Source organism: Myodes glareolus, chromosome 6 (genome assembly GCF_982192425.1).
Source record: "Myodes glareolus chromosome 6, mMyoGla1.1, whole genome shotgun sequence".
Taxonomy (NCBI): domain Eukaryota; kingdom Metazoa; phylum Chordata; class Mammalia; order Rodentia; family Cricetidae; genus Myodes; species Myodes glareolus.
Window position 1 is genome coordinate 106,582,777 of NC_142031.1, and position 26,393 is coordinate 106,609,169.

The 26,393-nt window shown below is 43.7% G+C and overlaps 1 protein-coding gene across 3 annotated transcripts in view; it reads right to left on the reverse strand.

Moving 5' to 3' along the window:
* Window positions 1–26,393, reverse strand: part of Wipf3 (WAS/WASL interacting protein family member 3) — an 81,868-nt gene that overhangs the window by 50,401 nt on the left and 5,074 nt on the right. For all 3 annotated transcript variants that reach the window (XM_087907475.1, XM_087907473.1, XM_087907474.1), the window contains exon 2: window positions 3,610–3,759. In XM_087907475.1, the coding sequence (XP_087763601.1) occupies window positions 3,610–3,702 (93 nt within the window). In that variant the 5' untranslated portion in view covers window positions 3,703–3,759. The remainder of the gene's footprint in view (window positions 1–3,609; window positions 3,760–26,393) is intronic.

Genomic DNA, 26,393 nt, shown 5'->3' on the forward strand with positions numbered 1-26,393 from the left:
ACATGTAAGAAAAGAGATGTAATCTCCATGAGATTCTTAGAATCTCAGCAGCATCCTTTCCCCCATCAACTCAAACTTTGTTTATCATTATTAACGTGTGTGTGTGTGTGTGTGTGTGTGTGTGTGTGTGTGTGTGTGTGTAGATAAGAGAACAACTTTTGGGTGTCAGTTCTCTTATTCTGCCTTTCTGTGGGTTTTAAAAATTATACTGAGGCTTGCCCAACAAGTGCTTTTCCCCCCTTACTGTCCCTTAACAACTCTGAACTTGGTGTTCAGCGTTCCTGGCTAATATTCTTGAATCAATTGTACTTTGGAAATTATATACTAATTGGTGTATGGGGATCTAGCATGCTGCTTTGTGCACTGGGAAACAATGTTTGACTTTCCTGTAATTAAATTGTTTTTATTTCTTTTTTGGTTACCATTACAGGTAATCTCTTTATTAAATGTCATGTAACTATGTATTCGTTTTTCAGAATATCAGAAATGCTTATTATTTTCACAATTTTAGTATATATTTTATTTTTAATTGAGAATTGTTTTTTCATACAATTTTTCTGATTACGTTCCCCCTCCTCCACCTCCTTCCAGATCCTCCCTACCTCCTCCCCTACCCAAACCCACACTCTTTCTCTCTAGCTCTTTAGAATACACACAGGCATCTAGGAATAATATTAATCACAAAACTTTAAAAAAAAAAAGACAAAACAAATACACAAACAGAAAAAAAAGAGTCAAAGAAAAAGCACAAGAAACACTTACAGATGCTGAGATACATCTGTACACACAGAAAACCCATAGAAACAAGATTAGAAGCCGTGATAGACAAGCCAAGGATCTGTAAGGTTAAAAAAAATGCCCAGACAAGAAAGTGTGACAAAAGCACCCCGGAAACCACCATGAGTCGGTCGTATTGGCGTTGACTGCTGGGCCTGGGGTCCGCCTCTAAGCGTGGCTTGTATGCCAGTGAGACTCCACTGAAGAGAACTAAGTTTTCCTCTGTGAGTTGTTGGAGATATGGGAGACAGCTAATGAATTAGAGGTGGGGGCTTGTGTCTTCTTCCTCTCTGAGTGCCATGACCCCAGAGCGGACAGATCTATGCACGCTGCCACAGTCTGTAAGTCCTGCTGTGTCTATGGCTTCTTTCCTTGGTGTCTTCCTTCTTCACTGGCTTTCACTGTTAATTTCTTAAGAAAATGGCCTGGAATGAAACTGGTCTAGAGTACATTCAGTTTTTAAACTGTCTGATCGATACCATCAAGCTGCCTCTTAGGAAATCATAATTTTGCTCTCATTAAGAGTTTCAACACCCTGGCCAGTTCTAAACCCTCCTATCATCAAACAAGCAGATGAATCATGTTTTCTCACTATAGGTGGATGATTTTCTTTTCTTTTCTTTCTTTCTTTCTTTCTTTCTTTCTTTCTTTCTTTCTTTCTTTTTTCTAACAGAAATGATGAGATAAAGGGTGTTTCTATTTTTGGTATTTTTAGGTTTTGGAATAGTTGCATATAGATTTTAGAGACTAAGCATCCAGAATTTAAAAATCTGAAATCCAAAATGCTCTAAATCTGAGAATCCTTTTACCTGTATCTGTTTTCCCATGATCCTTTTTATGTTGATCTATAAGAGCTCTGTAAACACCAAGGACGTTAACTATTTTTGCCTTTAATATACATCGCAAAGATTTTCCAGATTGCAGAAGCTTATTTTAAAATACTAAAACTTACATAGCTATTTTCTGCTCCGAGTGACCTGTTCCCCCATGAGACACACATTTTAAAAAAAGGATGAATGAGACAATACAAGAAAAATTAACCAAAGAATTTCCTAATGAAATATTAAATTTTATATCAGCTTATCAAATTTATTTATGATTTTTTCTACTTATGATGTAAGTTACACAACCGATTTCACTATGTGTAATAGGCATGCTGCCGATACTCTAACCATATGCCATTTTTAATTAACACTGTGTTACCATGCAGTTTTAATTTGTAGTGTAACATAAAAAATTAGTTCTCATAAACTATTATTTTTCACAAGTCTAAAATGTATTTTTGCGCATACCTTTGCGTAAATTCTTTTTGGTTACTTCAGGATGAAATTCTTAACCACTCTTGACAAGAGAAATGGCCTGACTACACATGATGTGCATGGGTTTATTGTTTCCTGTCTAGAACGCTCTAGAAAGAACTGCTCACCATTTAGGAAACTCTAGATGTATATGTCACCCGCAGTGATTGTGAAAGGCTCTTTCCCCAGATCCACTAACGACTTTTGATGTGTCTGTTTTTCTGGCTGTTGCATTTCTTCAGGGTCAGCAAATCTAGGATTCATGAATAATTTCCTTTTTATCTTCTTTATTTACAAACTGTTCCTCACCATGTGGCGATGACCTTGACTTTGAGTGTGCGGAGTTAAGTTCAAGCAATGAAACTTCAATACTTATTTTATTCTGTCTATAATTCCCTCCACCAGGCAGTATCTGAAGACATTTTTACTGCCACACTTGAGGGGTGTTACTTGGTGTGGGACAATTGTCTGTAATCTGTCAATCATGTTTTAAATAAATGCTGATTGACCAGGCAGGAAGTATAGGTGGGAAAATCAGACAGGAAGTAGAGGTGGGGCAATGAGAACAGGAGAATTCTGGAATGCAGGAAGCTCCCTCCACAGTCCTGCCCATATCACCAAAGCAGCAGGATGTGATCTGCCATCTGAAAAAGGTACAGAGCCATATGGCTAAAATAGATCAGAAAAATGGGTTAATCAAGATGTGAGAGTTAGCTAATAAGTAGCCTGACCTAATGGGTCAATCAGCTTTATAACTTATACAGATCTTGGTGTAATTTTATTTGGGGCTTGCCGGCTGTGTAACTCATGTTACAGTTACTGGCTTTGCACAGGTTGCTGGGGATGTTTTTAAGTGTCCTAAAATGTACAGCTCCCCAGCTCTCTACCCTAGTTAGTTGGTCCCAATGTCACTGGTGCTGAGAGGTTGGATTTCTGTTCCAGAACAGAAGGTCTACATTCCGTGGCCTTCTTCTAACACAAATCAAATGATTAAACTAAAAGTGTGTGGCCTGGATGGGAGTAGATTCGATTCACTGCTTCAGACTCAGGAAACTTCTGTCAGTGAGTCCTGTTTCCCAACAGCTTTCACCCAGCATGTAACTTGCTGGACATAGAACTGGGCGACTGAAGCCAGGGTGTTGTCATCACTTTTTGCATGGCACCTCACATGCAAATTGACTTCTCAGTGTCTTATGGGCCTGACTTCAGCAGAACTCTCTCGCCAGAGTATCCAGTGAGATGGAACGTCACTTAGAGAGCCTGGGGAAGCATGCATCATGTGGTGGGAATTGAGGGGGAAATTATGGAGATTGAGATAAGGCACAAATGAGATGTGTGGGGAGTAGTGGGGAGAAACATGTAGTCCAGACTGATCAGACCCCAAAGCAGCCAGAGCCAGGATCCTAAGGTGTACACCCTGACACCCTGGCACGTGAGAGCCGGTATCACCTGCATTCCAACACCAAATTCCCGTTCAAGATCATTCCAACGCCAGCAAGTTACAGTAAAACAGAGAAAAACAAACAGGCCTTACCGGGGGCCCTGGTGGAGGGGGAGGGGGAGGAGCCCCCAGAGGTGGAGGAGGTGGGGGTGGTGGAGGTGGCGGAGGTGGCGGCGGCACCGGCATAAGTCACAGTGTTGGTGTCTCTCGCTTATGAATGGTCCCAGGAGAGTAGTTTCTGATCTGCAAAAGAGAAAGGGATCATTTTCAACTCAGTCTCCCTTATACACAGTGGATGCAGGTCTTGTTGACATTTCCCTTCCTTCCTTAGTTCATCTGACTATGCATTCAGACACTGAGCACTTACTGGGAAGGGGGCCTGGGCTAGGTGCCCTCAAGGAGAAGAGTGGATAGATTCTAATTTGTTGATAAAACTGATGGAATTTACTCTTGAATCTTCACAGAAAGTGAATATGTAAACACACACACACACACACACCTCATTCTAAAGTGGTTTTCCAACTTTAGAATTTATCACTGTGGTTTTATCACTTTCAATGAGTTCCACGTAGTATTTTTGTAAACAGTCAGAAAGATACTTGCCCTTTGCTTGGTGTCACATTCAGCCTCCCACAGAATGCCAGCCTGAAGCACAACACAGGAAGGGTGTTCACACCTCCCTGCCTCTTTCTAACCTGTCAGCTGCCCCTTTCCTGCCTGGCTTTGGACTTGCCGTGGCTAGTAGGGTGATGAGGAGATGGAAAAAGGGACAAGTACACATGCAGACAAGCTGGGATCAGCTGGACCATGTGCTCTGATGGAGATGCCCCAGCAGGGGCTGGGAAACTCGGTGTTTATTGTATCTCACCGATCGAGGAGGCAGGTTTCTTGTACACAGCTGCACAAGGAGGCCAGTTAAGCTAATCTTGGTAGGAGGTCTCTCTCTAAGAGGGCAGTCTCAGAAAGCAGTGATCATCCAAGAGAAGAAAGCTGTGGTTGGTAGTTTCTGCATACACTGGCTTTAGCTAAACCATTCATTCTTGGTCCAGAGGAAGGCTTTGCCATTGCCATGGGCCTGAGGCATTGGGGTCCTTGACATGGCTGTGATCTTGTCAACTGCACAATTCCCTTGGGACTTCATTTGCTCTCACAGTATGCAAAGGAACATTCAGAGAAGTGAAACTTTTGCCACCAGTCACACACACACTTAGTAACAGGCAGAAAGGTCCGCCTCAGTGGCTCAGATCCAATCTCTTTCCAAAGTAACTTTCAGTTATTGTAGACGAATATAATATAAAATTTGCCATTTTAACAGCTGTAAGCACTTGATCATTCTCTGCCATCAAACAAACACACAGGCTACGCAAGCACGACTATTGTCCATCCCCTAAACACTTCTACCATTCCAAACAGAATGCTGTACCCACTGGGCAGTGTCCCCTCACACAACCCGAGGCCTCTGGAAACCTACATGCTACATGGCCTGTACACTTTAATTGTGTGGACCCATGACATAGCCACTTCTCTGGCACTGACATTTCACTTAGCACAGCCTTTTCTATATTCACTCATGTTTCAGCATACATCAGAAATATGTTCCCTAATCATTCCATTGTATGTCTATATCATACATGTCCCAGTGGACAGCTGGGCTGCCTCCCTTGTAAAGTTGCCTTATGACAAGCACTGCTATGAGCATCAGTGTACAAATTCCTCTGTAAGACGGCTTTCAGGGCGGGTGAGACAGCCTAGTGGGGGAAAGTTGGTGTAGAATGTGTTGCTTTCATTGGTTGAATAAAGAGACTGCCTTGGCCTTTTGCTAGGGTAGAAACTTAGGTAGGCGGGAAAAAGAGAACAGAACTCTGGGAGGTAGAAGGCAGTGTGGCAGATGCCATGAATCTCTGGCCCGAGAAGGACGTAGGTTAGGATTCTTGCTGGTAAGGCACAGACTCATGGTGATACACAGATTTAATAGAAATGGGTTAATTAAGATGTGAGAGTTAGCCCAGAGGAGGCTAGAGCTAATGGGCCAAGCAGTGTTTAAATGAGTACAATTTGTGTGTTGTTATTTTGGGGTATAAGCTAGCTGGGTGGCGGGACACAGCCCGCCACTCCATATTACAACAGAAAGTGACTGCCAACAAGTCTGATTTCAGTTTCTGGCACCAAGGACTACAAGTTGTTCTCTGACCTTGGCACATGTATCATGGCACACACAAGCTAACACACACACACACACACACACACACACACACACACACACACATGACCTTACTGTCAGTTCCCTTAGGCAAATATTCAAGCATGGAATGGCTTATTGTGTGACACTTGCTTCTCTTCAGCAAGATTAAGAATCCCCCAGAATTGCAGTGAAGTATAAATGTTACCGAATGCATATCCAGGTATGCCTTTTATAGTTTTCCTGGTGGGCGAGCTGATAGTTTCCCTTGAACAATGGGCCTGAGAGTCACTATTACTGCCTCTTTCCTTGCCAGTAAAACGACAACAAAAGGCTGAGGCCACTCCTCAGAGTCCACATAATACGGGAAAAGTGAGCAGGTCGTGGAGGACACTGGACAGTGGGAGAAGAACCAAAGCAGTGCCACTCTTCTAGTCGTGGTCTAGCGCCTGCGACAGTGCCAGGTCAGACACAGCTGGCATTCCGCAGGCTGAGTGCTGTGTTCTAGTCGTGGTCTAGAACCTGCAGTAGTGCAGGGTCAGACGGGTGTCTACCAGGGTACTTCTGACAACAGTAACATTTGAATTGTAGTCTCAGTACAGACTTTCACTCCTATGGGAGTGGGCATCATGGCTTCCACCGAGGACAGCATAAAACAATAGAACTCACAGCAGCAGCACTGCAGCTGGGGTCTGAACAAAGCTTGCATCACATCCATACTCTCTCCAAAGGCACTTACAGCTTCCTTGCGTTTCAGAATACCCTACAGCACTGAGGCACTGAGCTCAGGTACGCCTTTAAACGCCAATGGCACAAGCACTAAAAAGCGAGTCACTAAATAAGCTAGGAAAGAAAGCTTGTTTTGAGCAACAAAGAGGGAGAGAGGCAGCAGATGCCTCGTCCAGTCTAGGCTGGGACACTTGAGTTGGGACCTTCAGTCATCAGGACTTCCCTCCTGCTTAGGCATGACCGCAAAACACCCAGGAGTACCGGTGTTAGAGCCGACTCAGTGAGTCTGTAAATACGAGGGTCAGCTTGAGATGGGGAGCTGGTTGGTTATCTATGGATTCAACATGCTTGTGCAGTCTACCAATGCCCCCTGACTCTCCTCGTGCTGTGTAAGTTTCTAACTCCCCAGTGTGTGCCCGGCACAGTTCTAGGGATTAGAAACCATTGCTCCATCAAACCTTCCCACCAATCAGACAGCACAAGCCAACATTGCTCTGCAACATATAGCCCGATTTGACTTCAGCTCATGCAGTTTCTACCGACTTCCAGAGACCAAAGATGAGAGTTGACCTCTGGTCTGGGATGAACATTCCCAGCTCTGACTCTACCACATCTTTCATTAAACTTTGTTGTGGGAGTAACTTCCGCTGCCTCAATCAATAGTCGCTGAAATACGAGCCCACAGTGCAGCGGGGAGCGACTTCCGCTCCGTCAGCCAATAGCTGCTGAAATACCAGCCCACTGGGGCGTGGTATATTTCTCTTTTAAAAAGAGAAGCATATCCAGAATAGGCCCTCTTGGTTCCGGCTCTTGGTTCCGGTGCTCGGTCTCGGCTGCTGCTCCCGGCTCCTGCTCCAGCGACTAGGCTCCCTTCCTGACGGTTTATGGTGTATGTAAGTTTTACCCCCCGCCAAATAAATAACCCCTTAAAACATAACTGGTGTGGGATTGATTCGTTAATAATTGGCGCCCAGCGTTTGGTTTAAGAACCGCCCCACCCCCCCACCCCCAGCTCGGCCTCCCAGGATACACAGGTCCGGACAGTCTCTGCCGGCTTACTTTGCCCTGTTCGGCACGGATTTTTAAATTTCTCCTTGCAACGTGAGTCAAAGAGCTCACAGCGCAAGCTCCCTTTGAAGTTCCAGCAAGCTGTTTGAAACCCATAACTGATTAGGAGTGCTGAAAGCAGCTTGACCCTTAATCCCAGCACAGGGACACGGGGCCCAAAGCACTAGGCCTCTTTAGCAACAGCGCAGTGGCTGTGTCACGACCCTCTGCATCCGGTTGAACAGAGCAGCAGGGCCTTGTTTATTGCCTTGTTTATTGGCCACTAGAAGCTCTCTGACCTTTTGTGATCTGTGGATTTAACCTCTGGAATTGGATTATGGGATAATAGCTTTGTACTTGTGAGTTATTGTTTTTAGACAAATATATTGGTATTGATTCTTATATATTGATACAAACTTAAATTATGTTGACTATTTTAGGCATGCATGCTTCTACCTCTGTTTAAAACATTTTTATGTATTGACATATATATATTGTATTGATATATGTATATTTTACCATATTGCATTGTACACTTCTACCTCTGATTAAGATACTTATATATTGTTTATGTATTGATATATATATTTACCATATTGCAATGTATACTTGCACATTGTTTATACTTGGAGGTTATATTGTCCCCATTTATTGCACAGTTGTTTACTATTTCAGTCTTTAAGTTAGATAGATATTGAGAATAATATAGATCAATAGTCATCTAAGTTTGTCATTTATAATTAGACTAATCAGGTTCTTTAGATACATAGACATTATATTCAGTATAGATAGATAATCTTCAACCTCTTCAAAGAGCTGTAGAAAATGGCCTTTAATCTAACTCAGAGTTCTGTGGTAGGGAGACACAATCGCTCCTGGCAACACTGATCTATTCCTGAGAGAATGTTGAGCACCAAAGACACTCCACCTGGAGCCTTTCTTCTTGGCAGAACTGGCCTTTGGGTAAAGAAATGCCCATACCTCAACTACTGACAGAGTTACAGAGTATCCGTAAATGGATAAAACAGGACTGTCATATCCTGCCAAGACAGGATAAGATAGTTTTGAAAAGTTCCTTGCCTTTGAAAATGGTATGTCAGTTACGTTAGGCCAAAGTTGGTTGCTTCAACGCTGCAAACGTGATTTTGGGTGTTTGCCCAGGTAGCCAGTTGTCTATGTGATTTGTTACATGTTCTGGAAGTTTGACTGCACTTCCTAATTACTCAGGTAACATTATTTCCCTTCTCAGATCTTTGATGGGATTGAAGATTATATAAACATAGTTACTTTCTTTTCATGACGTGGCCAAGTTATTTCTTATACAAGACTTAAGCTAGTTAGAATAGGATATTTGTATTTATTGTATATAATTGTGTAGGTTTGTACTTACTGTATATAATTTCGTAGTAGGCTTAGAACTCTCTTACTTAAACAAAAGGGGGAGGTGTTGTGGGAGTAACTTCCGCTGCCTCAATCAATAGTCGCTGAAATACGAGCCCACAGTGCAGCGGGGAGCGACTTCCGCTCCGTCAGCCAATAGCTGCTGAAATACCAGCCCACTGGGGCGTGGTATATTTCTCTTTTAAAAAGAGAAGCATATCCGGAATAGGCCCTCTTGGTTCCGGCTCTTGGTTCCGGTGCTCGGTCTCGGCTGCTGCTCCCGGCTCCTGCTCCAGCGACTAGGCTCCCTTCCTGACGGTTTATGGTGTATGTAAGTTTTACCCCCCGCCAAATAAATAACCCCTTAAAACATAACTGGTGTGGGATTGATTCGTTAATAAAACTTAACAGTTTGCATTACTTATGCTGCTTTGGTTTGCAATGATTTAAAAATGCTTTTCAGGCCGAGAAAGAAAGGAGGGCCCACAGGGTGAGACTAATTCCTTGCTTCCCTCTCCCTCTGTGCCCTTGTTCTTCACCTGGCTTGTCCCGGGGAACTGGGGAGCAATTAGGTGCCTGACTGGGACTCGGCCTTGCTGAAATCACAAGGCATAATTTCCCAAAGTTTGCGATTAAAGGATATTTTTATGTGCGGTGCTTCATGACTGTGGAGGCTTTTTCTTGACAGATGAATCATTATGGGATTTTCCAGCAAAGTACTTGTTAGAATCTGACAGGTAAGAATACCAAGCTCCAGGAAGTCATAGGCTGCACCACCAGTCGGCTCTTTGAGGCTTCATGCTCTCCACACCCATTAAAAGTTTATTTTGTTCTGAAATTTATTCAAAATGCATAAGATATTAAGGAGGCCAGATATCCAAAGGCTTTTATACTTTCTTCCAACTCATGAAATAACCAAAGAGCAGCATTTACACACAAACTAGTGGTTTAAACACAAGGGAGCATGGAGGGGAATAGATTGCCCTGTGCTTCTTGGGAGACCTAGTTATGGGGCAGCACTGGTTTGAGACTCACATAGACCTGGTTCTCAGTCTGCTTGCCTCACCCCCCCCCACCCCACTACATTTTATATGGAAAACGAGTTTTCTAAGGCTTCATTCTTAGCTGAAACAGAGTCTCCAGGACAGGGCCTGCATAAGAAGAGTATCACACAGGTCCCAGGACACCCTGGCTGCACTCAGAACCACTGCCACGAAAGCTGGGACACCCGGCATGAAAGGAAGAGAATAAATGCTCCACTGGAGGCTGGAATAGGAAGGAAGGCAGCTGCATCTCAGTCGGGGCGGGGCGGGAGGCATAATAAACAAACCTTTGGCAGAACTGACTGAGTATTCAACAGGCAAACAGGTGGCTCTGAGATATGTCCTGGTTAACAGGAATGACAGGAAAACATGGGGACACAAGTGTCTGCCTTTGAGGAGAGAAGGGCAGGGGGCTATGGACACACAGGCTTGCCTGGTGCTCACCACTCTGTAAGAGTCTCTCACCTGGGATGGGGTGGATATTTGTCTTGTGGTCACCCACAATCTTTAAACACACTCTCTATAAAATATAAGAAACTCCATGTAGCATGAGCGCCAGCCAGAAGCCAGGACCCCCTTTCCAGCACTCCTTGTAAGCAGAAAGCAGGCTGTGGCCACAGACTCAAGTAATAATACAAAGAGGTTAAGGGGGCAAGGCCTGGGTGTGGCGTGGAGGTTCTCACTCAGCACACAATAACTGGTTCTGTGCAATAACTGGTTCTGTTCAGGAATGCAAGCACAGTATTGGCCAGAACTTCTTTCTCTCTCCAGAAGAAAAACCACCCTAACCACCCTTCTAGATGTTTTTTTTTTTTTTAATTCAATTTTGAAATCTGGGTAAGTACAGTTTTCCTTCGGTATCTGAAAGGGTCGGTTCCAGGAACCTCCCATGGATATCAAATTATCAGACAGCAATTTCTTATTTTTATTATGTGTATTATTATGTGTAGTTTATTTGCAGGTAACCTACAAACAGCCTTGGGATATTCTAGGTCATCCCTACCTTACCCATAATGCCTAAGACAATGCAAATTCTGTACAAATAATTGTTTGGGAACAATAACAGTAGGGAATAATGGCAATGGGAAGAAAAGGTTACAGATGGACAGACAGATGGAGTGTGTGTGTGCGCGAGTGCGTGCTGTGTGCGTGCTCAGGACAGATGCTGTGTTTTCCATCAGAGGTTGGCTTAGTCAGCAGATGCTGAGTGCATGGGTGTAGCTGGCAGTCTGTAGTCCGTAAAGCAACTGTATGCCCCAGTGGCCAACAGAACCTGTGGGTCACACAGCTCTTACGAACTGCCGAACTGCCGTAGTGGAAACTCTCTCCGGCGAGCTCTGAATGCACCAGGTGTGGACCCCTACCTAACCCAGGTGGTATATACAATCCCTCCGTCACCCCCGGGTCCCCTTCTTTCTTTCTTTGTATGACCAGCCCATCTGTGTCCATTCAGAATGAGAATTTGAGAATAGGTTTTCCTACACCCCCCTCCCTTGTCTTAACACTTCTCCTTTGTGTTTCTTCGATTTGTTGGCTCTGAAACCAGATGGAAGGACAGCGAGGTGTTTCCTGTGAACTAGAGGGGAGGAATGAATTCCAGGAGGTGATCCACACTGACGCTTCACTTCAGCAGGCTGTCATATCCAAGGACCAGTCACTAGTGTGTACTGACCACAAAAACCCTGCAGCCAGGACAGCCTACTCTTAACCTCTAGACAAACACTGTGAGATGAAGGATCCTCAGAATACCTGTGGAGAATTCCTAGCAATACAAACTATCCAAGGGAGTTTATGATGTAAAGATGGTCTCCAAGGGACCTCCAGTCACTTCCTGTTGCCGCCCCATCTGCTATGGAGCAGATTCTCTGAGCAATCTCCCCTGGACCTCCCCTAGCCCACTCTCTCCCCTACGGTTGACTTCCCACTGGTCTCTTGTTTGTTCTCCATGATATATGATTGCTAGGAATATTTGCCTTTTTGAGAGGTAATTTTGAGGTGGGGTCCACTGACCTGACTGACAGGGCCCATAGGTGTGGGTCCATTCAACCTTGACTAAAGGTCAGAGAGTTAGAACTTACTTTTGTTCCTTCTGGGTTATTGTCAATAGGTGTGGCTAATATCCAGACCTGATTTTTCAGGTATTGAAAAGTAGATCTGTTTCTACTTCAAACAAAAGTCTAAGGATCCAACTAAGTTCCTACTCCATTAGGGAGATAACTATGGATTCCACCCAGGGAGTGGTTTGCCTACAGAATGTTTTGGTCTAGGGTGTGAGCATGACTTGTCTTCTGGCAATAGAATGTTTAACTAAGAGTGTAACCCATAATCCTTCAACTGGTCTGTTCACTCCTTGTATCATGTTAATGCATTTTTTTTTTAAATCTTACTTCTACCTTTTTAGGGTAGGGGTATTCAAGCAAATGGAAATTAAATGTGGGCGATTTTCAGTACTCACTGGAACTCCCTCCCGGTACTATCCTGTGCTTCTGTTTGTTACCTCCACTCGCGTCTTCATGCTCTATATTTATTTTTCTAATCCCTGTGGCCCGACCCTGATAAGTGTATCTGACACCTGAGTAAGAAGGGTTACAGGGTGGGTAATGAGACAGCATATGATTTAAAAAATTCATGATTAAGAAAATATCGTAGATAGACACCTACCCACACCCACACGCAAATTTTCAGCAAAAGGAACAAAGTCATATCATTTGCCAAATAATACTTAGGTCACTTTATGGAATTCACACCGAGCCCTGGAGGGGGCATTGTACGACCCCACACCTCAACCTTCTCAGCACTAAGCTGGTCTTAGTGTCTGGTCTAAGCTGTCTGCAGGTGACTTTCCAGTTTCTATGACACCCACATATCACCTGAACTTTTATGTTTGGCGATTGCTACGAATCAACTCGAGTCTTTAGATAAATACTTTAAATGTGACTGCAAATGCCAAGGTAAGAGCAACTACCACAAGTGGAGGTTAAGAGTAAGAATAAACACAACCATTATCAAACTGGTGATGTTGATCCACCTGCCTCTCAAAACTCATCTCAAATTTCCCAGGGGAGCCCAAACTGAATCATTGGGAGGAGAGGACTAGGGTAGGGGTCACTCATTTTCAGAGAGGAAGAACACAGGGTCTTGTTAACAAGTTCTCCTTCCTATTCTCCCAGGACAGACCAACACTGTTGCATTGGAAACCACACTCTGAGGGACTCTCTGGTGGAAGCTTGTGAGCAAGACAGCATCTCTGCCAGACCCACAGGACCAGCATCTTTGCCAGTATCTTCCCATTTAGGGATGTAAATGCTGGCTAAGGCTGTCTGAGCCTAGGGTGCTGAACACTGGCTCACAGTCACAGGCTGGGTCCTCTCTGAGAAAACTGGGTTTTGCATAGATCCACTGACTTTCAGCTGGTTGGGGCCATGCAAACGGCAGACTGTACTTAGAGCAGGAAACGACCAAGGCAGGGGTAAGGAAGGATGCCCACCCCACGACAGAGGGGCCACAGGAAGGGCTTCAGCTCCTGAGAAGCATTGCCCAGCATCGGCTCTGGAGCTCTGCCTTGCAAATGCTCCAGTCAGTCTCTAAGTACCGAACAAACGTAGGCTCATCTGCAGGAATTCTAAAGTGATAACATTTCTTAGCCACAATCAGTACAAAACTCAGTGTCACACCCGAAAAGAGCTCATAAATTAGTTTCCTTTTATTAGACTCTTTCTGAAATTCAAATTGGATACCAGCTCATTCATTGAGTTCTTTATAATATTTGAACAGCACCTGGTGAAGGGAAAATTGGAGATATTGATAATATTCACCATGACTCAAGCTCATAATAACCATTGTGTGTGTGGCTCCCGAGGGTGAGAAATGTTGGTTTCCTGTCTTTTCTTTTTTTTTTTCTACCTTTGAGTTGACTAAAAGAAGAACTGGGCTCATTAAAAATACATTAATCACACACTTGTAAGGAAGTTTCACTTTATGTAATAGCTATGCTTCTGAAAAGTGCACCCTGACTTTTAAAAAACAGAGCCCACCTTAGGCATTAACACAATCAATTCATTTTTCATTCTAATATAGTCAGTCGCTTTATAAAATTAATGGCTGCCTCTTCAGTTTGTGATGTGAGGTTTTACAAGGAAGGGGCTTTTAACTTCACAGCTAGGTAGCGCCTCTTCCCTGGGAACTGCGAATAATACAGAAATGCTGTTCTTTGAGGTAACATCATATGGACTAGAGGTGGCAATGGGCATCACAGAGGACATACATACCGTTTCCTTTGAGTGCACCTGTATGCCTTTCAATTTCTAAGATGATCTCTCTCTCTCTCTCTCTCTCTCTCTCTCTCTCTCTCTCTCTCTCTCTCTCTGTGTGTGTGTGTGTGTGTGTGTGTGTCTGTCTGTCTGTCTGTGTGTGTCTGTCTGTCTGTCTATTGGTATATGCATGTGAGTACAGTGCCAGCAGAGACCAGAGTGCTGTGGGATAGTGCTCTTGTATACTGTAAAGATTTGTCACTTATATTGGTTTAATAAAATGTTGATTGGCCAGTAGCCAGGCAGGAAGTATAGGTGGGGCACCAGACGAGGAGAATTCTGGGAAGAGAAAAGGCAGAGTGAGTCACCAGCCAGATGCAAAGGAAGCAAGATGAGAATGCTGCACTGAGAAAAGGTACCAAGCCATGTGGCTAAAGATAGATGAGAATTATGGGTTAAGTTGTAAGAGCTAGTTAACCATAAGCCTGAGCTAATAGGCCAAACAAACAGTTTATAATTAATAAAGCTTTGTGTGATTCTTTGGGTCTGGATATCTGGGAAATGAAAGCACAGTCTCCATCTATACCAGAAGTGTCAGATTCCCCCTTGGAACTGGAGTTACAGGTGGTTAGAGCTGGGAGCCCAAGGCATCCTCTCAAAAGCAGTAAGTGCTGCTCTTAACCACTAGCCACCTTTCCTAGTGTGCCTTTTTATTACAGAGGAAAGCAATTCTGTTTTTTTTTTTAATGATAACTAAAAGTGAGAATGATACAGCTTTGGAGACATTATTCCTGCCATAGAAATACAGAGAGATAATGTAAGACCTAAAAGTTTATACCCAGCTAAACTGTCACTGCAGCAAAAAAGGCAAGTGTAAAATGTTTTTAAATATGCCAAATTCGAGTTCCTGAATTTGTACTGATAGTAGTATATAGGAAAAATCTGGTTCTAAGGTTAATATGGTATTACTGCTATTTTGGAGGATCTACTTTCTCTTCCAAGTTCCCACTTAGCTTTCAGTTTTTCCTGTATTGCACATCTTCTCTTGCTTGTGGAATCTGGATAAGTGTGGGTGTGTGGCCTGTATGTCTTTTCATCTTTAAGATTATACTCATTCTTAATTTTGTATAGGATGGGAATAGAAATAGGGTCATGATGGAGAGGAGAAGATCTGAAGGGTGAGGAGAGGGGCACAGAGAGGGGGAAGCTGTACTTTATGATTTGTGAATGGCAAGGAAGGACATTTGGGCATGAGCAGAACAGCAAGAGGGACAGAGAGAGTAGGAGGGGTGATGAATAGGAACAAAGCAATTCTAACTTTAAAAATAATAGAGAGGAATGCAACCACTATCTACAACAGCAACACAGGATATAACCAGCAAGAGTTACCAGGTGAAAAAGAACACAAAATGAAGAATATGTGCATATTGATTCTTCGACTGTTACAGAGTGAGGCAAAATACCTTTGAAGTGAAAGAATCATATATATTCAAAAATAAAGGTATATGAAAGATATAAATGTAAATACTAGAAAAATTAGGGAAGTGATCCTAATCACCTGATCAGCTAACACCGGGTGGCAGAAAAGAGATTTCAAAAGGAACGGGGGGCGGGGGATCAGTAGTTGGCATTGCTTATGGGAGGAGCAGCTGATATTCAACACACTAAAAACACACAAGCAAATTATAACTCAGAGGCATCCAGAGATTAGAGTTAGCTAGAGAGGCATTTGGAAAACGTAAAACAGAGTCTACCTTTAGGTAGAATATAGAAACAAAACAAATTTTAAAAGTCCATTAAATTACATATAAAAAAACAAATTTAGCAGTAAAAACTAAACAGAACAGAATGGAAATAAAAGCAAATGCTGTAATGCATCTGTCCATCAAAGCATGAGAATAAGCTTACCTTCCAGGCTACTGAGAACACTTTCAGGTTGTACTGAAATCTGCCTATGAGCTGTCTAAAAGGTGCACACCAAATCATCAAAAGTTGAAAACAGAACAAAAACGCAAATAAGGGTTCTTTACCATGGTGAAGGTATAATATGCAAAAAATGAGTTAGCGCCAGAAACATCAATCACCAATTAGCAGTAACCAAACCAATAAAGCAAAACTGCAAGCAGTCTGTGTAGGTCATTTCTACAGCTCCTGCACTCAGGAAGCAGAGGCAGCAAGAGCGCAGGTTTGAGGCCAGCCTGAGCTCTACAGTGAGACTCTCAAGCAAGAAAACAAACAGACCAATTCTAGGACACCCAAGAAGGGTGGATGGGATTGGGGTTCTCATTGCAGAACAATCTGTCCACATCAGACCTATTAGATAGGACTTAAAGCATAATGCCAGGGCTAAGCACACCCACATGAACAACACACAGACCAGATATATAAACAAAAGACTGATGTGGATGGAATTTAGAAAAAAAATGACCGTTTGCCATGAGCACAGATTTGCTCGTTAAGCTGTCCTGGAAATGGGCACAGAATCACAGTGCTTCAGTTGCAGCCTTGTAAAGAAAAGTCACCTAACCAAAGGCAGGAATACAGCAGATAAAAGGCTCTCCTCAGAATCCTAATAATGAAGACACACAGAGAACACCTTCAAAATGGCAGCAACAGAAAGTGCTGGGACCTAAACGACCAATTCAATGACCCTGAGAATTAAAGTTATGACAGATAGGACACTGTCAAAGCACAGGCTGAAGCACATCACAGCTGTCAACGGTGACACTGATGGACAGAAGGACAGAAAGCCCTTGAAAAGTATGGTGACATCAGCTCTGCCAAGGGCAACAGAGAGAAAAGAACTGACTTTCTTTTGTGAATGTAAACCAGATATCTAGAAATACGAAAAACGGCAAGCGTTACAACTTCTGAATGCATGCAGTTACTCTGAACATCAGAAATCAAAAGAGCAATCTTTCAAAAGGTCAGCAAATACAAAGAACAGGTGAAGGAAAGGACTTAGTAACAACCATCCAGATGCTAGAAGTTTCTGCTCTAACGTGAAAACGCAGATTAAAGTGGACGGCTTTCTATTACAATACGAATTAGGAAAGTGACCAACACGAGAGGGTGGGACACAGTGAATATGTCAAAGGTCTGCTGTCAATTACAGGAAGGCTGTAACGTGGGATTCCACCAGCTGCTAGGGGAAGAAATTAACTACAGGAAGCCGGCAGACCCAAAGGCGAGGCATACGGACCCTGAACTCCAAAGCACTGACCAAACTCACTTAAAAGCAAGATCTAAGAAACATAAATAAGCAGATTTTGGCAACATTTAAAGTAAAACCCATCAGCTAAGTCTAGTTCAAAGGCAAGGGCATTTAGGCCACATGGTGGCGCATGCCTTTGATCCTAGCACTTGGAGCCAGAGGCAGGCTGATCTCTTGAGTTTGAAGTCAGCCTGGTCTACAGAGTGAGTTCTAGTGAAAGACCCTGCCTCAAAAAACCAAAGACAGGGGCATACCAGTGCAAAAACACCTACTGACAGAATTTCTCATTGTCAGCATTACAGGCCATGAGGGTGAAAGGTGTTTGCTGTACGAGCCTGAAAACCTGAGCTCTGTCCCAGAACCCACGACAGCTGAGTTCCACCCCGGAACCCACGACAGCTGAGCTCCACCCCGGAACCCACAACAGCTGAGCTCCAACCCGGAACCCACGACAGCTGAGTTCCATCCCTGGAACCCACGACAGCTGAGTTCCATCCCTGGAACCCACGACAGCTGAGTTCCATCCCTGGAACCCATGACAGCTGAGTTCCATCCCAGAACCCATGACAACTGAGTTCCACCCCAGAACCCACAACAGCTGAGTTCCATCCCAGAACCCACGACAGCTGAGTTCCATCCCTAGAACCCATGACAGCCGAGTTCCATCCCAGAACCCACGACAACTGAATTCTATCCCTAGAACCCATGACAGCTGAGTTCCATCCCAGAACCCATGACAATTGAGTTCCATCCCAGAACCCACAACAGCTGAGTTCCATCCCAGAACTTATGAATTGAGTTCCATCCCAGAACCCACAACAGCTGAGTTCCACCCCAGAACCCATGACAGCTGAGTTCCATCCCTGGAACCCATGACAGCTGAGTTCCACCCCAGAACCCACGACAACTGAGTTCCATCCCTAGAACCCATGACAGCCGAGTTCCATCCCAGAACCCACGACAACTGAATTCTATCCCTAGAACCCATGACAGCTGAGTTCCATCCCAGAACCCACAACAGCTGAGTTCCATCCCAGAACTTATGAATTGAGTTCCATCCCAGAACTCATGACAACTGAGTTCCACCCCAGAACCCATGACAGCTGAGTTCCATCCCTAGAACCCAAGCAAAAGTAGAATTGGAGAACCAACTCTACAAAGTTGTCCTCTGACCTCTGCAGGAGTGACAGGTCAAGCATATCCACACACATATTGTACTTTCCTGCATACAGTGATAATAAATGGAATTATTTCCTTAGCTGTCACCTGACTATAACCGCACAAAATACATCATAGTAAATGATGAAAGACTCAATGGATTCCATTTAAAGTTAGGAACAAATCAGGAATGAATATGGCGGTCACTACCTGATGCCATCACTCCAGAGGTGGGAGTCAATTCAATTATGAAAGAAATAAAGCATATAGTTATGTATTAGTTAGAAAAGAGGCTCACTTGCCACCCCCTCAATAATATGGAAGTGTATATGGAAAAGCCTAAGAGAATCAGTAGGGAAATAACTTTGAATCATAAGGAAAACTTATAGGGGGCTTCAACACCAATAAGCAAAATCTCAGCATTTACCTCTGAGTGCAGAAACAGCTGCCGGAATACTGCAGAGACAACTGTGCTCACAAGTCAGCCTGAGAATATGGAACAGAATATACTAGATGACCGGGTAAGACAAGGCTGAGCAACAGAGCCGACACTGAAAAAACACACTTTACTTTCCAGCAGAAAAGACCGAACACCAGACAAACGTTAATTCGGTCCGTGTTACGCTGTAAACTTCAGTGACCTCGGTGAAAATACCAACTCGTTCGCTTTTCGGAACTGGACAGGAGACTCTGAAGTTCACGTGCAAACCTTAAGTCCTTGGATAATAAAAGGATAAAGCCACACCACTGAGAAGAACAGAGAGTTATCTGGGTAATCGATCTGAAAGCCATAAACAGATCAATTTTTAGAAGGTTTAGCTATATATTTTTTAAGACACTGCATGTAGGAGGAGGGAAAAGAAAGATATGTTACTCAATAAAAACTATTGGGAAAACTGGATAACTAGAAACATAGATGAATGTAAGGCTTGCCTTGGCTTAAAATAAAATTCAAAGTACAAAAATTTTAACTCCTGAAAGAGAAAACTATTATGATATGAAAAATATAGGAGGCAAGGTGTGGGGGAGACTGCTCAGTGGGTAAAAGCTCTAGCAAGCAATGAAGCAGCAGAGACCCAAATTTGTATCCTCAGCTCCCATGTAAGAAACTGGTCATGACTGTGTAGCCCCAGCACTGGAGGCAGAGACAGGAGGATCCTGGCCAGTCTAGACAACAAGGTAAGTTTCAGCATCACTGAGAGTTCCTATTTCAAGGGATTAATGCTGAGAGCAATAGAGGACAACACTGATGATTGATGTCATCCTTTGGTCTCTGCATACACACATAGGTGCACACACCAGTACATTCATATGTACTGATATGCACAGATATTTCACACACACATACATACATATGTACACATACATGCACACCCCACAACCTACACATACAACAGAAGCACATAAACTTTCAAGATAGGGTTTCTCTGTGTAGCCCTGGCTGTCCTAGAACTAACTCTGTAGACCAGGCTGGCCTCGAACTCACAGAGATCCGCCTGCCTCCCAAGTGCTGGGATTAAAGGCATGTGCCACCATCGCCCAACCAGTAAGTCCTTTTTAAAAGCCATAAGAAAATGTTTCGGCAGTTAATAAGTATGTAAGTACATGAGCCACAATATCAAAGACATACGTCATTACAGATTTGAGGAAAACCATGAAACTGAAACAAGCACACTACAAATGAGGGGAAATTACAACAAATTAAAATTACGGTAAAATGGCTTTATTTTCCAAAGACTTATAAATGTGTAGTAAAGATCAATAATGTAATAAAAATATGCAAGGGGCCTAAATGGATCATAGCTAAAGCAAAAGCATAGGTGACTTTAAAACACATTGGAAGATGCTCAGCATTATTCATGAGAAAATGTGCATCAAAGCCACAAGCTACTACTGTGTGCCCATCAGATCAGCCAAGCTCACGAGCTGAATAAACACACACTTGAAACAGTGATGTGGGGGCTGGGGGGGTAGGGGTGGGGGGGGTGTGGGGGTGTCACCACTCGCCCTCATGCACTGACTAGAGAGAGTGGGGGTCACTCCCTCCCACACACTAGACAGAGAGAGCTAGTGCCACTCTCCTGTGCTGGAGAGAGTTGGGGGTCACTCTCTCTCACTGGAGTGCGAGGTCAAATCTATCAAACTTTTACATGTGTTTTCCAATTTTAGGACTTTATCTTTGGGACACACCCATACTTATGAGAAACAGTATTTTTTAAAATAGCAAACGACCAGATATAAAATGTGTGCTCTCCTATCACCTGGATATTAAGGTAATTCATACCTAATAATGGTTAACTAGATGGTTGCTAAACAACAATCTAGTAGACTCCAGGTGTGACATTTGGCATGGTCTCCAGGTTATAGTAAGGAGAAAAAAAAAGTCAGCGGCAAACACCTACAGTCTGAGTAGGTTTCTATTTGTGTTGTGTATTTATATCCATGTTTGTGTTTACATATGTACGAAGTGTCTGGAAGAATATGGGGCAGCTGGGTGACCCGAGAACCCTCTGCACTGTGTATGTCCGAAACATCTGTGCAATGTTATCTGTTTCCAAACAAACACCATGGATGAATCGACTAAACAAGAGCCTTGCTGGCTATGGCTTTCTTAGTTGGAACTGTGAATATGGCTTTCTTATTTGGAACTGTGAAACTTTTTTTTTTTTTAAGCTTCATGCTACCCAAATCAGGAGACTTCCATGCCTGAACAGGAAGTATAGGGGGAAGAAAATCAAAGCAATATCTACAGTGTGCCAAGCTCTGTGGTCGAGCCTCATGGTCAGCTCCTCTGAGGACACCCACACAGTCATTACCATCTACAGGGTCAGAGGACTAGTCAAGCATGCTAGGAAAATAGGTAGAGGTGGAATAAAACCGCTCTGCCACCATGGCTCATGGCCCTTTCCGGACGGGAGGTCAGGGCAGGAAGCAGCAGGAAGGAATTGAAGCAGAGGCCTTGGAGGAACACTGGTTGCTGACTTTCTCCCCAGGGCCTGATCAGTTTGTTTTCTTCTTCATCCCATGGTCACCTGCCTAGGGATGGCTCTCCTCACCTACACCAATGGTGTGAACTGCTTACATCAATTATCAGTCAAGAATATGCTGCAAAGTCAGTCTGATATAAATCCATGTTCCTTCTTCCTAGATAACCCTAACTTGTATTACATTGTCAAACTGACAAAAACGAACAACAACAACAAAACCAAACAAAAAACCCAGCAGCCAACACGTGGCCGTTTCAGAAATTGTTGGAAATTCTGTCTTAATCCTAAGCTAAAATTCATTACTTTATCTTATTTTTAAAGACAGGGTCTCACTGTGTAGCTTTGGGGGACCTGGAATTCCATATGTAGATTAGGATGGCCTCAGACTCCTAGATCATTAAATTAAATGAATAAATCCAAACAGCAATTTTTAAAAACATTTGATAGACTCTGGGGGAATAAATAAGCCCCGTGTTCCCATAGGAGCAGAAACCAGCACAAAGCAGTGTAGTTTATGATTTAACAATGCTCTGGAATCTGAGCTGAGCTGTTTCAGATATCTCTCTTGGTGTTGGGTGGTGGAGTGGCAGGTGGAATGACACGTGTGTGACCACAGCCACGGCTGCAGGGAAGCTGTGTGGTGGAACACAGGAAATTGCATCGCACGCTCGACATGTAATTTTTAAATTGGTTTTTGGTCATTGCAGACTCACAAACCTTTTCCTGTTATCACATTTCCGTGGCTACCATATTCAGTTACGGGACCCACAGCTTGCAGAGTTATACTCTACTAGACACGAATCATCTGTGAGCTGATTTCAGCTGGGAATCAATTCTTGCCACCCATTAAATGAGGAGCACCATAGGATGCTAGCCACAAGACGCGCGGCTTGGAAATAACAACTGGCAGCTTTCTTCCTTCACTAGAAGATGCGGGACCCCAGTTCCCACAGATAGATATCCTGGGCTGTTGATCTTCAGTATACACATGTAGGCACAGACATAACTTACACGGATAATGTGGACATAATAAAGTCAAACACCATCCCTGAGAACCTGCTGAGCATCCATAAATGCCAGAAAGGCACACAGCGGACATCAGCCCACTACATTTTTTTGCCTACTTATTAGAACACTGCTAGTACATTTCTAGATCTTAGAACATATTCATCTGTGTGAAAATCAGAGCAACAACTGTATGCAAAAGCCATTGAAATGGAGGGAAAGCAAATTTTCTGTTCGGGATAATCGTTCATCTGTCAGATTTAGTAGTTATATCTGAGCAACTCTGTACTTACTGTAAGACAGAACAATGGAAACAAAACTATCTCATTTAGATATCAAGAGAACATGGGGGCTGGAGAGATGGCTCAGAGGTTAAGAGCACTGACTGCTCTTCCACAGGTCCTGAGTTCAAATCCCAGCAACCACATGGTGGCTCACAACCATCTGTAATGAGATCTGGTGCCCTCTTCTGGTCTGCAGGCATACATGGAGGCTGAACATGGTGTACATAATAAATAAATAAATCTTTTTAAAAAAGAGAGAGAACATTAGAATAAACTCAGCTCTAAGTGACACTAGACATTTAAAACCAATTTCTGTCATTAAAAGGAAATAGAAAGTATATTTCTCCCTCTTTTCCTCTCCCCCCGGTGTGTGTGTGTGTGTGTGTGTATGTGTGTGTGTGGTGTGTGTGTAAACATCTCCTGCTCTGATAGTGTACATTCATTTTTCTCTATAACTTTATTCCTTGGTAGTCAAGGTTGGTGCCTATTTAATGGACCTCAGTCTGGGAAGAGTTCAATAGCAGAACACTTGATTACCATGTACAAAGTTCTGGGTTTGGTCCCCAGCCTGCCTAAAACAATACTGAAAGGCATGCCTATAAGAATCCTTTGCTAAATAATTCACTAACAAGACAACAGTTCACATGTTGTGATCAAATATAGCAATCTACTTGTTACTTATACAATTCTCTCTCACCACCCTCCTTCAAAAAAGATAAACCCAACTCTGTGTGACAGATGTACAATATCAGCCCCATATCCAAGATGTGGAAAGGAAGGCTCAGATAGGTGAGTCATCATTGTGATAGGTAACAGCTGCAACAGCACAAACCATAGGCCAGCTAGGTCAGTATGATACCAGGCCTGTGCTCTTCTGCATCCAGCCTTTAACAAGTGCATCCACACACGTACGGTTGTTCAATGACATGTGATAACTGAACACACTTCTGGGGCACAGCCTAATCTCATACATGTGTAAAATGTGCATTTGATCACGCTTGACCATGCTTATTAAACTCCCACATGACTGGCCTGTTCTTCCCCTCTGTGCCCTCCTCATCCTAGCCCTCCTATGCCCTCTTTGCAATGATGAGATCAGAGCCAGGCCTTACATAGTATAGGCAAGGGCTCCATCTACTACTGGGCCACACCTCTAGGCCAGCATTATTATAATCGACAACAAGGAGAAACGAGAGTCTCAGGCCATCAATTCAAGGATGCAGTATTCCTCGACAGTAAAAAGCTGTGGCAGCCAACTCACACTGTACTGTGGCAGGTTCACCTTAAATATACTGTGTAAGATAAAGCACCCACTTACAAAAAGGCTGTCTCTGTATGATTCCGCTAATAAAATGTCCAGAATAGGTAAAGCCAGAGTGAAAGGCAGATGAATGGTAGTCAGAGCTGAGAGGAGAGACCATGGTTTCTTTTTCGGATGCTGCCGCATGATTCTGCGTATTCTAATACTCACTGGAATTAAATACTAAAAAGGGGTGATTTTCTTAATATGTGTAAATATCTCAGTGAAGCTGTAATTAAAAGGTAGTGTGGCTTTATTCCCAGCAGGCAAGGCAGAATCCAGGGCACAGAGCATCAAGAGAAACACAAGCACTTTGGAAACGTGAAGGCAATGAAGAAACCACTTACAAAGGTTACAAGCAAATCAAAAGGGTGAGAAGGAACTAGGGGTGGGTCTCCCCTGATGGGAGGGGCGGTAGGCTGGAGTCAGCTGTGCCCAGTGCGGGGTGTGGCATGCTGTCCATAGTGACAGGTACCAGCGAGTTTGACTGTCGGCTTTATTTTGTAAGGTTTTAGATCAAAGGCATGTGGCCACTTCCTGTGACTTTCGTTAACCTGTACAATTGTATGTTAATCATCGTCGGGAAGGCAGGTGAGCATTTGGATGGGGTGGGCATTTGTGGTGTCATTGCTGCGGGCTACTTGGTGGAAAAGGATGGAATATGGTCGGTCGGTAGAGAGGAAACAGCACACGTCTACATTAGCAACATTAGCAAGGGAGACAGGATGCCTGAGTTTGACACCAATGAGAAACAGATAAACTCCAGGACACTTCGCCGGACCACCTCAGTGTTAAAGAGAAGGGTGGGGGAGGGGAGTGCAGGTAGATAAACGTGAGTTTGAGTCTTTGAAGTGCTGTGGTAGGGACAAGGGTAGTTTTGAGATCCGGGAAGGGGTGGAGCTGGCTCAGAGGTCTAGGAATCTTCGTGTAGACCACACTTCCCTTTCCAGCACTCTGCTGTGAAGATCTGGAATGTGTGACATTTAAAATGACTGAGTCACCTTTGCAATTGCTCATTAAGTCAGGGCCGTGACTAAAGAAGGCACTCCAGTCTCTACCCACTAACCACCCCCTCCTCTAATTGGGGGGTGGGGGAGGGATCTACCCAGCTGGAAAGATTTGTTTTCTCCGACTCTTATACTTGAATGATCTTGGGACGTCATTCTGTCGAGGAGGTGTGAATGGAAGTCTGGAGAGGTCACCATCTTCTGAATAAAACGGAAGAATGTCCAAAAGGATGGCTCCAGTTTAGTTACCGCGCCGGCCTTCTCTTTACCTAGGCTATCTATGCAAACCTAGAGATGCAGCAGCCATTTTGTGACTGTGAGGCAACCAGATTTAGGATGAAGTATTGATTGCAAAGAGGCAACCAGATTTAGGATGAAGTATTGATTGAAAATTAAGGAGGGAGAAACAGCTGGGAAGGAGCTGGTCCTGTTGTTTGAGCTCCTCGCAACAGTCCTCTGGTTCCCCACAACAAATAACTTGCCTCTTTTCGAGGTAGATCCAGATGTACACACTTTTTCTGTTTGTTTTGGCTGCTGAATGTAATCCCAATAGAATGAAGTTCTATCTGGGCATTTTATACACACACACACACATACACACACACACACACACACAGAGAGAGAGAGAGAGAGAGAGAGAGAGAGAGAGAGAGAGAGAAACAGACACACAAGGAGGGCCAAAACAATGTGGCTATCAGTATTTCAGTCTGAAAATGTTTAAAACAGAGCATCACATTCTTTATTTTTCCCAGCAGTATGTCTCCTTTCTAAATTGGAAGCTAAAACTGTCACTAGTGTGGGGAAGGGGGTGGGATTTCTCAGTGGTTAGAACATTTATCAAGCAAGCATGGGGACCAGAGTTCCGATCACCAGGACCTAAGTAAATGCCAGATGTGATGGCCAGCCTATAATCCAGCCTTGGAGGCCTAGACAGTGAGACTAGCCACATTGATGAGCTCTGGGTTTGATTGAGAGAGCCTGCCACAGTTAATGAGAGAAACCTGTAGTCAAGGTTGAGACCTGTTGACCTTGGGCCTCCACAGGCATGAGCATCCATGTGTGTACACATCCACACACAGCACCCATAGACACACAAACATGCATGCACATATACCCACACGAAAATGGAAAATTTTCAGGGACAGCAAAGCAGTCCCTGTTAATGTGGCTGTGTTCCCAAACACCCTCAGGCCTTTTCTGGTTGACTAGTGGGGTTCACGTCCACCTGAGTCTGCTAAGGATTAGCTTCTCTGGAAGGAGGAGTCTTAGCAAGTCTCTGGACCAAAGTGTCCTG